General features: G+C 38.1%; 1 protein-coding gene across 1 annotated transcript in view; it reads left to right on the forward strand.

The window, feature by feature from the left end:
* ADAM22 (ADAM metallopeptidase domain 22) overlaps positions 1–13,899 on the forward strand; it is a gene marked incomplete at both ends in the record, with an annotated part of 125,719 nt that overhangs the window by 15,545 nt on the left and 96,275 nt on the right. The window contains one exon of the mRNA XM_082277856.1: positions 1,081–1,157. Within this exon, the coding sequence (XP_082133982.1) occupies positions 1,081–1,157 (77 nt within the window). The remainder of the gene's footprint in view (positions 1–1,080; positions 1,158–13,899) is intronic.

Below are 13,899 nucleotides of genomic sequence, written 5' to 3' on the forward strand. Positions count from 1 at the left end.
TAGAAAGAGTGAATGTGATGATTCATGTTATCCCATCCTGTCCTGGGCTTCCCAGAGTTTTCAATAAATCATTTGTTACACTTGTGCTATCCTGTATTGTATTTATTTGGAGAAGTGTAGTTTGGAGTTGTAAGTGGTTCTTCAGTGTTTCCTCTTAGGTCCTCTGTCTAAATGCTTCAAATCTTAATGTGCAGATTTCAATGGAAAGAAAATAAGAACAAAGTTGATACTGTTCCAAAATGTCTCCAAGTAGCTTTTCTAATTAATTAGTTAAATAACATGGCTGTTCTGTTTCTTGGGAGTTTTCAGATCTAGAAACAAGGGTTGCATTTCTATTGAATAGCTGAGAATTTTCTTCCACTACTACTAGAATAAAACTCTGTTTCTGGCAGCTGGGAGTTATGAAGTATTCCCATGTTTGCCTGTTACAGGACTGGATTAAAGGAACTAATTTGGGGAGGATATATGGTAAAGAATGGAAGAAAAGAAAGATAAAGAGGAAAGCAAGCAAGCTGTTTCTCTACCACGCATTTTTCTTTGGTTTTAGTAGCTGCTCGAGGGTTTGGAGTTTTGGGAATCTTTTAGAGTGTTGTGAGTCAGAGCTTTACAGAAAATGCAGCTTATGATATTTTAGCCCATTGCTATCACCTTGCTACACGAGAGTATCTGAATGAACAGTTTCTTTCAGGCAGAGTTGGTGAGATTTGTGAGTGTACAGTTGTCTGACCAAGCCAGTAATGTCTCGGCTGTTCTCTCTGGTCTGTGTCCAGGGTCAGTGTAAGGAACATGTGAGCCAGGGCCAGGATGGGAGTCCAAAGAGCTGCTTCCTATGGCGTAGATGGGTTAAGATGGGGGGGTTCTCTGAGTCACAGATTGTGTTGTTGGGAATTCTTGAATAAGTCTCATAGATTCAGAAAACCGATCTTTTATTCATGATCATACACTGCTTTGTCTGTTTCAATGCAATTTTATTTGGTTAATGACATATTTTTACTTAGTGTTTGTATTTTGTTGCATTCTCAAACCAGTAAAATAGGTTTTGCCATGACTTAATAATAATTCCAGTCTTTTCCATTGCAGTCTACCCACATTGCTCGAGCCAGCTTCCAGGTTGATGCTTTTGGATCATCTTTCATCTTAGACGTGACACTAAACCAGTAAGTAATGACTGTATCTTACTCTATGTTTGTCCAAGACCTGGTGCCTGTGAAATGGAATTTTCCAGTGGAGTTTTTAGAGGCTGTATTATAGCAAAAATACTGTTTTAGGTATTGACTTCATTTGTAGTAGTATATTTTAGGTTCTTCTGTTACTTTCTTGAGTAGCATTGTAGGCTTTGACATTCCCATTTTTACTACTTGGTGGCTATTCCAGTATAACTAACCTTTTAGTAGCATAATTTCATTTCACAGAATCACAGAGTGGTTCAGATTGGAAGGGACCACAGTGGGTCATCTGGTCCAACCTCCCTGCTCAGGCAAGGCTATCCTAGAGCACATGGCGCAGGATTGTGTCCAGATGGTTCTTGAGTATCTCCAGTGAGAGACACTCCACACCCTCTCTGGACAATCTGTTCCAGTGCACGGTCACCTGTACAGTAAAGAAGTTCTTCCTCATATTTAGGTGCAATTTCCTGTGCATCAGTTTCTGTCTGTTGCCTCGTGTCCTGTTGCCTGGCACCACTGAGAAGAGCCTGGTCCATCCTCTGGGCACTCTCCCTTCAGATACTTATAGACATTAGTGAGGTGCCTCTCAGTTGTCTCTTCTCGAGGCTGAACTGGCTCAGCTCCCTCAGCCTTTCCTCCGAAGAGAGATGCTCCAGTCCTTTAATCATCTTTGTTGTCTTCTGCTGGACTTGCTTCAGGAGCTCTATGTCTCTCTTGCCCTGAGGAGCCCAGAACTGGACACAGCACTCCAGGTATGACCTTGCTTCTGCCTGTTTACTGTAAAGGCAAATTACTATACTCACACAGAGCCTCCCTGGATATTAAAAGGTGGATTTGCCAAAAACTGGTAGCTCTGAGCATTTTGATAACCAAGGATAAAGTACTGAAGATACATCTATTGCACAACAGCTAATACTCAAAAAACAAATAGTTGGGAATGAAGTTTCTCCAGATGCGTTTACAGCCTTTTGGAACAAGAGAAGCATTATAAGGCAGTAGCACTGTGAACTTCAGCCCACGAAGAAAGATTGACTAATGGTAAACTTACAGTGAAATCTGGTGTGCGGCTTTCAGTAATGAGTTTTTGAAGTAGCCTTTTAGCACAGCTCTTTTAAAATAGGAGTTCATTTGGTTTTCTGTTCTGAAGAGAGAATAAGTAATATAGTAAATCAAAGTGTTTTAAGTAATTCAGCTCCTGATAGTTGAATACAATGTTTTGTGGTTTGGTGTAAGAGTTTGCATGCAGTTGCTGCAAGTTTTTCTGCTGTAAAGATGAACCATTCAGGTTGCAAGGACACCCACTCAAATTTCAGGTTATTTTTTTCACCTGTAAATGAAACAGTGGCAATTTCTTTACATGCACTGACATTAGTTAAAAGCACATATGAATCAGTGATGGTTACAGACAGTGGAGACACTGTGCTGCTGGAAGAAGAAGGAAAGAGGTTGTTTTTGAAGTAAGGTTTTATAACAAATGTATTTTAAAACAGTTATAGAGGAAAAATTTTCTGTTGAAGAGTACCAAATCCTCAACACTGAAATGCTTCTTGGAAGTAGAAATTTTGTATATGTATTTATACCTTATTCTGAGAGTAGACTGCACAATCCTGTTTTTAATTTGGCAGGTTAATGGTGTGGTCACAGTTAGTTTCTAAAAGATCAGTATTGTCCTTACAGTATAAAGTCCATGTCATCTTAAAAAAAGTAAAAACATTTACTAATGGTCTATGAAAAGAGAAGTTAAGGCTTTGATTTTATGAGCTGCAGTTTTGTATGTTAAGGAAACTTGTAGGTAGATTTTTTTGTTTATGCACAAATGCACAATGACAGACAAACATAGGTTTAACATTTTATCTGTTTTGAGCTGAGTGCTATTCTTATGTCATTCCTTTATTGTCTTTGGTGATACTGCAAAAGTATGTGTATGGTAAGACTGTCAAAATGCTTTCTTATTGTTCTTAAGAGTGCCAGAATCCAACTTAATATTAACTTCTCTTGAAGAGCTACACTTTTTGTAATATGAAAGAAGTTCTATCACAAATTGTGCAAATTGAAAAGAAGAAGGGTGCAAGGAAATCAAGATGTTTGGCTTCTATCATGATAACTAAATCAACTTTTAAACTACCTCTGAAATATCATTTGCAGATCATCAAATAAAAAGAGGGCCAGGTATACCAGAGCAACATTTAAAATGTGTTTTTAATTATCATTCCTGTGAAAAAATATTTCATTCAAAAGGTTGTAAATATTTTTTCTTTTGCAGTTCTTATTCTCCATATTATATTCTGTATGTATATTTAGACCACAGTAGCTCTGTAGTTGAAAAGTAGTTAAATTCTTGTATGCAACAAGGTTTAAGATTTTAGGTATCCTTTATAAAAAATGCCAGTTTATTATTCATAACTGAATCTCTGCTAATATCTAAAGCATGCTGAAGCAGGCCCTGGTGGTAAAGTCAGCTCTTACATGTAATACACATTTGAGAAATGTTAAAGGAGGTATGGGGGAGAGAGGGGGAGAAATAATTTAAAATACATAGATTATCAGAAAGGAGAGACACTCCATGCGTATGTCAGTCTCCTTCCTTGCAGTCTCCATGTTGTGTAAAGCTTAGTGTGTCTGAATATATCTGAGCATTGTCTGTAGTTACAATATCAGTAGTGGTCAGTCACAGTGAAAGTGTTCATTCTCCCATATGGTTCCCCGATTTATGGAGGAAGAAAGATCGAAGTTAGAATGAGAGTCGCAAACAGGGAGCTTAAAAAAAAATCAGAAATTAAAATATGCTCATGACTACAGATGTTTGTCTGCAAATATTTTTTCTTCTTTTGCTCCTTTCCATGTGGGTGTTATTTTCTCTATTCTTTTCAAATCTATCTTTTTATCCGTCAGATTCTCTGTTCCCTCTGCTGCATTTGCCTGTGCTATTTTATACATACTCCTGTTGTATACCATATTTAATTTTAGATTCTGTTGTATCTGTGTGATATTCCATCTCTGTTCTTACTCAGTTCTCTAGAATCATACATTTCTTTCTCATCTTTTTCCATCATGAATAGTTGTCCACTGTTTATGTCCAATAGTTTGCCACTCCCATAGGTACTGCAGAAATTTCTTACTTTTCTGTATAACTGTTACCTTGTCAACTTTCTGTGCACTCACAGTTGAGGCTGGCAGAAATGTTCATGATCTCCTACTTTTCTCTCTTCCCCCATTGCCTGATACTTTCTGTTTTACCTCTTCACTTCACTTGCTGCTATTGACTTGGGGTGTAGTTGAAGTTTCCCTTCTTCTGCCACCTCTCATAAGAGTGGCCTGCAACCAAAGGCTCATTTTGTGAGACCAGCTGGGAAGATACAGGAGTGGGGCAGGAAAATAAGGAAGTAGAGCTTACACCGACATTTCACACATCAGGAAAAATGAGGCCCAGGACAGGAGCATTCTGCAAGTCTTGAATGCAAGTGAAAGGAAGGAAATGAAAAAATTTCCAACTGGCATTAAAGTGCAGCAGTTTAATTTAACACTGAAATCTGTGTGCTTTCTTCTTGCTCATTTTCAATCTCAACCAGTTGTGAATGTGCATTTGTTTACATTAAATGAAGATGTAAAATACACTGAAATATAACCTGGAATGATAATAAAAAGTCATAATAAGCTGTTAAAATTACAATGTAGTTTCCTTTTTTTTTTCTCCCAGTGATGGTGGTATTTTCTCCATATACATCACCATTCTTTCCTCCTTTTTTCCCTTGAGTTGCCATAGTCTCTCTACAATGAGCTTTTTTTAAGATACAGTGTTTCTTTTTAGCTTTTTTTTGCCTGTTCAACTGGCTGAAGCATTTACAAAGGAGCTTTCAGATCGAATCAGCTGTACTTTTAAAAGGTTCAATCCCTTAGGCAGAGGTTAGGGATGCATTAGTGGCTTCGGTGTGTTTATGAGTCTGTTGCCTTGGTATCCTTCTGTGTTCAGAGCTCCATCTAATGGAGCTGTTTTCTGTGGCCATCCTGATTAGTGCTGCCTCCAGCACGGGCAGAGCCAGGGCTGGCCAGTGGCACAGGCAGGTGCTGCTCCAGCCTTCCCACCTCCACATGTGTCCAGCTCGGGCCACTAACATGGACCTGTGTAGGAGTCGCACAGCAATGAAATGTGTGTGTCCTCATTTCCTTCTTTTAATTCCTTCCCCTTGAAGTTTTTAATGCTGTGGTGGCATCTGTGGCCCAGCAAATGGCTGTTTCTTTTTTCATGCAGAATATTTCTTCTTAAATGTAGTCACACAACCATTTGCACGCTCATCTTGTGTTGTAACTATGTGATTAAACAGCAGAGCTCATCAGGACATGGGACGCGTTTCCAAAAGCCTCTTTGAATCCTTTTTGCTCACGTGGATCTGTCTTAGGGCACCTGGGCCAGGGCATGTTTGTTTGTGAGTGAAGCAGCTGAGACCTGATGCCATGATGGCCCAAAGCAAGCTGTGGTCATGGGCTGGGTTTGGAAGTAGCTTGCTGCTGGATGGGTAATCAGAAAAACTACAGTATCTGTTCTTGTCTGGAGGGTGGACGGGCTCTGACACAGGGGGATCACCGCAGGTTCACTTTGTGGAAGCTGTGATGGGCAAGAAAGATGATGCTGCAGCATCATCCTTCGTATAAAGGCTGTGGTGTCTCCCACCATGGAGACAAGCAGAAAGTTTCTTGAGTGTGAGTTTGAAATGTGGTCACTTCTGAGGTGCAGTGTGGACACTGAGGAGTTGCTTGGCCTTCAGAAAGCTGCCTGAAGCATCTGACTGCCTGTGTGTGCCTTGGCTTCTCATAACAAGAAGAGCCCTCCCTGACCATGTCCTTTCTTTCGAGTGAACACATTGATAGCCTGGGATCTTCAGGTTTGTGGTGATGGGGAAGTGCTCTGAAGGGTCACAAGGATAAATAAGGATTTCAAGCTAATATTCAGTGCTTCAGGACTGCTCTGTCCTTCCTGGTGACAGTCAGCCACTAGGATGGAGCAAAACCATCAGCTGCTTTCTCTTCTTGCAACACAAATTTAATTCCTTTGGTCTATGTTTAGTGGAGGATTAGCTATACAGAAGTAGTAGGATGGGTGAGATGTGATCAGAAACTGTCACTTCAGGAACCTCACACATAATCTGTTCCCGTTGAGCACCTGGCCATGTCCTGAAGGAATACCAGCACACGGTATAAGTTGATGGTTGTCATAATCAACTACTTTTCAGAAGGCTGAAAGATTACATATGAGGCAATTTTTAAAAACTCTTCAATCACTCTATTCTCTATGTGGAAAATAAACACCCTTTTCTCTTATTTTATCAAAAGGTAGGCAACCCCAAAAAAACTTATTCAGAAAACATTGATCGATTTTTTGTATATGTCAATCTTAATTTAAATTATTTCTGGTTAGTGATATTGGAAGGTTCCTGGCACCCCAGGAATTGAGTTGTTTTGCTTCACCACTGAGTGTTTTTTGCAGCTTCTGCTGAGAAGGATACAGGCATTCCTCAAGCCTTGTGGGGAATGTTTATTAGGAATGTCTTTTAACTAGAGTGTTGCAAACCTTACAGGATCAGATTGTAGATTTCATCAAAAAATCCTGAAAAGAGAAGCAAAATAAAAGGCAGCTTGACAGACAAGTGCCAGCTTTTTCATGAGACAAACTGCTGAAAGTTTGCCTGTAATTTCTTTTGGCAAATGGTCTTCAACACTAATATCAATGTGTCATGTAAGCTGTAAATGAAAAACATATTCCTAAATTTGCTCTAAATTGTAAACATTTGGCTCTGTGGAATTCAAACGGATTAATTTCTCCAAGCGTTTTAAAAAATGCACTTGCACTGTTAGTGACTCCTGTAGATTTTGGTGAGTCGTTCTCTGCGCTGCCCCTGTGAGTCTTGCACTCCTCCTGGTCACCCACGGGAGGGGAGTGAGAGAACCCGCCTGCCTTTCCTGCTCTAAAAGTGCTCTGTGCTTTCTGGTCTCCGTTACTTCTGTGCTGATGCCTGGTAACTGTTTGGGTAACTGTGTGTGGTAAGCGATGGTCAGGTCAAACCTGAGGAGGAGCAGCTCTTCCTCTGAGCCATTTTGGGCCTCCCTACGGTCCCAGCTATGGTCTTGGCTTCACACAGTCACAGTTTTTCTCACTAATGGCTGGAATTTACTGGGATCAAAGGAATTCAAGCTCTGTTCAGTTTCCTTGTTCATGCTGCATTCAGGTTGAGGAGCCCCACTTGGGTATGATCACATTTTAGTAATTGATTCTTACATTTTCACCCTATGAGAGTGCTCCGAAAATTTGATTGTAATATTTGTTGTTGATTACTGTGTTTCATGATAGACTGGGTTCAGGTCTCCTGAATGAGGTACTGAATTGTGTTCTGCACTGTCTTTGAATTACTTGTTCAGTAACGTTCATCACGTGCTCTGCGATCAGGACCCTAGCTGACCCAACAGGATTGTTCTTTCTCAGCCCTCTTTTGAAGTCAATCCCCATCCCAGTCTGTGATGGAAAAGCTACTATGGTCAGAAGTGTGAACTTATGCAGACTTGAGAAACACTTTCTTGTTGATACTGCTGCTTAATTTCAAATGCTGATTTTGTTCTGTGGGAAGCAATTATTCTGTTTGTTGCTAACACATAGTTTGTACAAACTGGTTCTGAATTACTTACAGATTTTTTGATGCTTAATGAAAAATATGGATTCTTTTTGTTATATTCAAAAACTTGAGCTCCTGGATCTCTGATAAAACAGCACCTTTTAAGACCTTTCATAATTTCTGTGCCTTTTTGATGACCTCCTCAGTGTATCAGTGTCCTAGCTGAACTGTATATTCACTACTGCCTTTTGTCAGTATCATGGTAGCACAGCTTTGACATTTCTAATTGAAATCCTTCTTTGCATTGTTTCCAAAATTTGCCCCAGACCTAAAAATTTTTCTTTCTTTTTTTTTTTTTTAAAACTTCCTTTTTCTAACCTTAGAGTTGGCTGTGTAGTAAATATGAACAATGTTCTTTAATCTTGTTATATAATCACTATTACTTTTTGAATTTGTAATCCCGTGCAAAAAAATACCAGACTAATTTGAACAAGAAAATTTTTTAATAAACCTATGTTGATTATCAGTAAGTTTCCTACCTTCATTCAATTTTTGCATGCTATTCTATCATGCTTAAAACATCTCTTGAAAGGGTAAATTGCTTTTGATAACGCAATGACATTTTTCATATTACAATTTAGTTTTAGTTTAACAAATTTCTGTTACCCATTATTTCTCTATTATTGTGAATAGATTCGTTGATTTACTACCAGCTACTGGTAAATGCTGTTGAAATCAATGCAGGTTTTGCTGCTGATTTTAGCTGGATATGAACAGTTTAAGTGATGTCTGTGAAATTCCTGTGAGTGCTTTATTGACATCCTGGTTAAAATGAGAACAAAAGGTAATTTGTTTAATTTACATGTTATTTCCAAGTGTGTCACTGTGCATCCCCTCATAAAGTACTTCCCTGGCCCATTAAAAAGGTTTCTGAAAAGGCCATTCCTTCGTTTTCCTCTCAGTGGATGTGATAAAGAGTATTTTATTGTGTTTAGGCAATTGCATTTACTGGAAGCACTGTTTGTTGGTTTAGAATAGAGTAATTAAAACATATGGAATTATCAGCACTAAGTAAATAGCCTTTCCACGGTCTGAATTTTTTTGACACAATAATAATTATAGAGAATGTATAGTGTATATTTGCGAGTGTGTGTTTGTGTAGGAAAAAAAAAAGATTAATTATCCTGGAGAGATATTATCATTCTATTAGCATAATGTTTTTCTTCCTTGATGACATACCTTAGATTACCAGGTCATTTAGGAGAAATGTGTTTTACACACACATATACAGAGATACCTCATATATACAGATCAGTCATGTGCTATATTTAGTGTGTTTTAAGTAAAATGGCTCAAACTAGAGAAAGAATCAAATAATATTTCAGCACCTCTGAATTTATCTTCTAAGTGTCAAGTATCTCCAAGTGACAGTAACTTTAACAGTCGAGTAACCTTTAGCCATTGTGAGAGATTTTAAAAGAAAAATTGTATTTTTGATTTAGCCTGTAAAAGGGGATATGATAGTCAAAGTGCAATTTCTTGATTTACTGTTGAAATGGAAGTATATATGCTAATACCAGTTTAAGCACCAGAGTTTTTACATGAATGTTTGGTTTGTATTTAAATTACCGGCACATTTGTAAATAATACAAAACAAACCCTTGTCCTTTCCAACTATTTCTTTATTTGGTTATGGTTTAATATCTAGAATAGCTTTTGTGTTTACAAAAGCAAGTAGCAGCCATACAAGTTGGTCTAATAGGAGCAATTATTTTTTCTTACTTGCGTTCTGCCACTTAGATTCTCAAACCACTGTGGCTACAACACTACTACTGTGCTGTGAATTGGTACTTATAAATAGTAGGCAGTCAAACACAGGAAGAGGGTAGTAAAGAGGAAAATGCATGAAGTGGAATGTGAATAGCAGGTATTTTCTCTGCTATCATTTATAGGGCATCTCTTCCCTGAGTCAGCAGCCTTCCTGCTGATACAGTTCCCTTCATATGCCTCTACTAGTGTTGTCCAGCCACTCTGCCCTGTTTTTTTACTTTCTCCTTGAGAACTCCTTTGGCATCATAACCTTCTGTAAAAATAGCACTTACAGAAACAGAGGAAATGCTGGAGGACTTTTAGCTCAGGGCTTAAATACTTTCCTCAGCTAAGCAATGAAATGAATTGGAATTTACTTTTCTAGACAAGGAGTCAAGGGGTGCATGGAGCTAGGAATGAAGATATGAAGAATGAAAATAGTAAAAATTATTACACTTTCTGATGGGGAATTGGGGGACCTAATGGATGGCTGGAAAACCATCAGCATACAAACTCATGGTCTTTAATTCTGTAAAATGATTATATGAGGAATAGGTTATTCAACCCTTTTCTACTCAGGATCATGGTTCTTCTTAAGAAATGTGTTTTTAGTCCAGAAACTAAATCAACAGGGGGTATTAAAACAATATGTTGTTAACATACGGAACATCTTAGCCAGCAAATAACAGTGCTCAGCTTGCACACACAACTCTTCTGTACCTAAGCATTGGACTTGTTTGCTTTCTTTGCAGTATCTATTACAGGTGTAGGGTGCATCTTTGAAGCCTACAGCTATTTCTTTGTGTGGCTGTGTGAAATTTATATAGCATTTTTTAATGTGTTTTGCTAGTAAGATTCCAGGTGGGTGTGCCCATGTTTCCTCACTCAGTGGCTGGAAACAGGCTTCTTTTGCCAGACATTCTGTATGGCCTGGTCTTTAATGTAATTGTTTGCCTTTGGTTGGGACCTCCTAGTGGGTAAAAATGCATATGGAGACAATTGTGTCACCTTAGTGCAGAAGGAGTTTCCATGAAGAAAACCACAAAGAAATCAAATTCTCCACTTTGGTTTGAAAGGCTTCGCACACAGTGCTCCGATTTTCTCCCTGGCTGTATTAGCATGAGAAGCAGCAGGTACTAACCCCAGCGTAATAACCCCTGTATGTGGGTAGACTTCTTTCCTCTTCCAAAACATGCACAAAAATCAGGTTTTCAAATCCCAAAGCACCAATTATCAAATGCAAATCTGGCAGGAAATACTGATCCTGCCCATTGCCCTGTTTCCCAGGGGTGCTGTGGCTGAGGAAGCCAGAAGCTCCCCTCACCCACTGGGGTTGTGTCCTGTCCCAGCAGCTCGCTGGGCTGAGTCAGGGGCACGGCCTTTTGTCACAGGGTTTTCACCCTGGAGGATGCATTGGAATTGTAGACTGGATTGTGATAGACAAAGATTCTACTGGTAAGCCTCTCCCTTCTTCGGCAGGACCAAAAGATACTCTGTTTATGTACTATAAATGAGGGTTGGCTTGGCTATAGCTTGATACTCTCTCAATTCGAACCCCTGTACTCTTGATACTTTGCAGGCCTTTGAACTTAACAGTTTGTGATTCATTGTTACTGTAATTCTTCTGTAAGGGCCCATCTATTTCTCTGTTTTTCCAATTATATTATAATCATATTTTCCTTTTAAATAATCTGGTTTGAACAGAATTCACTATGTCTTTAAAATTCTTCAAATATCTAATTGCTTCCTATTTGGTATTAGTTCTTTATTGCTCAAGTTGTATCATGAAATAGTAGTAGATAAATGAAGTCGTGAAAGATACATTACTTGTACACCTTATCAAAAGAACTCTGTTTTAGCTTTTCTCTTTCTTTTCAAGTATTCTAATGAAGGATTATGGAATCTGCTTGTATTACTGTGAAATAAAAATAAATTCATGTAAGCCAAAAAAGATCCCTTTATCAATTAACTGAAGTACTGGTTGTTTGATAATACCTCTATTTCTTTAAAAAAAAAAAAAAAAGACAAAATAATGAAACAATGTTAAAAGAGTATTTATCTTGTGTCCTTATTCTGTTCCATTTACTTTATTTCTAGCATCCCAAAGGAAATAAAATGCTGTCATCTAGTGTGATATACAGTGAGATGATGAAGAAGAATCATCGTGTACTTTTATTAAAGATGACCTACAAAGACATATTTCTTCTAAATTGGGCTTCTGCCCTTTTTTTGAGGTGTAAAAGGTCATTTGAAAAGAAAAAAAAATTTTGTCTTGATCTTCTTCCCTTCTTTCTCCAGAGAAATGAAATTACTTAAAATCTAGCTTTTTAATAGCTGATTTTTTTTTTATCCAGTGTTGTTTGCCTCATATCAAATCTCCTTGTTCTTGCTGAAGAATCTGTTGGGGAGGGTATAAATGTACAGGAAGAATTGCAAATATATGGGCTGTACCCATCTCCCAAAGTAAAACCCCTCCTGATGACATACTAAAGGCTGGCCTAAATATCAAAGATGTGAAATTTGCTTCAGAAGAACAACATTAAAGCATTCATGTCCAAAGGGCATGACACTTCAGGCTCTTGGTTGCGTGTTATCAAATATACCATAGTGAGAGTTCTGAGACTAAATGATGGCAGAGATAACTAACTGTCTTAAAATTTTTCTCTCTACCAAACAGTTCAGATAGAGCAAAACTGTGCCCTTTCTGACTGTAAATGTGGTAATTCTGTGTGGCACCCATTCAACCTTCCTTTCACAGAGACAGCCTTGGTGGCGTCAATAGTTACAATTGTCTCACTGCTTATTATTGCTCTTGTAATGAATCACACTTTTCATTTGCTCTGTCAAATTTAGATAGTATTCAATGAAGTTTTGATGAGGGAAAAGAGAAAAAATGATCTTGATGTAATATTTCTATAATAGAATTATGCATGTTTTCAGAGCAAAGAGGTAAGGAAATTCTGATGCAGCTCTGCTTCCTAAAGGGACAGATATTTCTACCTATCATTGAAGGGACTTTTGGGTTTGTAGCCATATGTTTTAGCATCACCTCTGTTTTTGCTTAATTATAAAAGCAAGAGAATTCTCCCAATGGCTTGAGAGACAGCAATCCATCCAAAGGCATCAGATTATCAATGCATTTCTGCCTATGTCAGGTGGCCAATTTGATTACAGAGGAAACTTCCTAGAAATTAACCCAGGAATAAATTTAGTATATTGTACTTCACTCCAGAAAGCTGCTCCTCAGTAAGTGGCAATAACGAAACGTGAAGCTGCAGAGAAACAGCAAGATCAAGCAGAATATGATACTGTAACGAAGCTGCCAAGACCAGCTAAAGAGATTAATATAAATACATTTCCAGTGTTAATGAAAAATGATGGCTGGAACTTTTAATTTATATGTGCACAGCCTTTGCTTTGGTACAAAGTCAGATGGTTTCTTTTGTCCTTCTCTTTTTGGAAGAATAGTTAAATCTTGCATTACAATGTATTTTCTGAGCTTGCTCGCTGATCTTTAGCCTGTATTTATCCATAATCATTCTTTGATCTTCATTTCTTTTTTGCTATAAGAGGATGTATTTCTCTTTGGTGCTTTGCCAGAACATCACTGCTAATGGATTTCTGATATGCTAGAATTTTTACAATAGCCAGATAGAATAGTATTCCAATGGTCTGCAAATATGTAATGTACTGCCACTTGAATTAGGCAGCTGTGCTGTAATCATAATTTGCTTTTTTCTTTGCCTGTCTCTTAGTTAGACTGTGGGAATTCAAGAGATGGAATTCATCTCTTCTTATGCAATGTTTTTGTTTTCCATATTTGGTGGTGTGATTGATACAATTTTGCAGCTGGGAATCTGAAAGACTAGGAGCTGATACTTCTGAATTGCTGCCTTTCCCTTGAGGACCAGGTTCTTGAGTGTGTTTTTAGGGATTTTGAGCTGTGAAGCTCATTTGAGTTCACCTTAATCCCAGTCCTGCTCTGTCTGGACAGCAGAAATGCAGCACTTTAGGCCCAAGCATACAGGTTTGCTATCTGATGCCACTTCTGCCTTTTATTTCACTGACATCCTGTTGCATTTCTTTCCAAATGGCCTGTTAAATTTTTAATTTTTTTTTCAAACTTACTCTCACTCCTGGATGAACTCATTGTTGCAATATAGTAAAAAGAGTTTGACATTAAATGTTTGAAAAGTTTATTTTCTTTTCCTCCTTCATTAAAATCTCATACAAATATCCACTAAAACATGGTTTTCATGTAAGTACAAACAAGGGAGAAAACTTTGCTGAATATCCCCTTAAGCTGCAGTCTAAGTTAAATT

Source organism: Coloeus monedula (genome assembly GCF_965178545.1).
Source record: "Coloeus monedula genome assembly, chromosome: 1".
Classification (NCBI taxonomy): domain Eukaryota; kingdom Metazoa; phylum Chordata; class Aves; order Passeriformes; family Corvidae; genus Coloeus; species Coloeus monedula.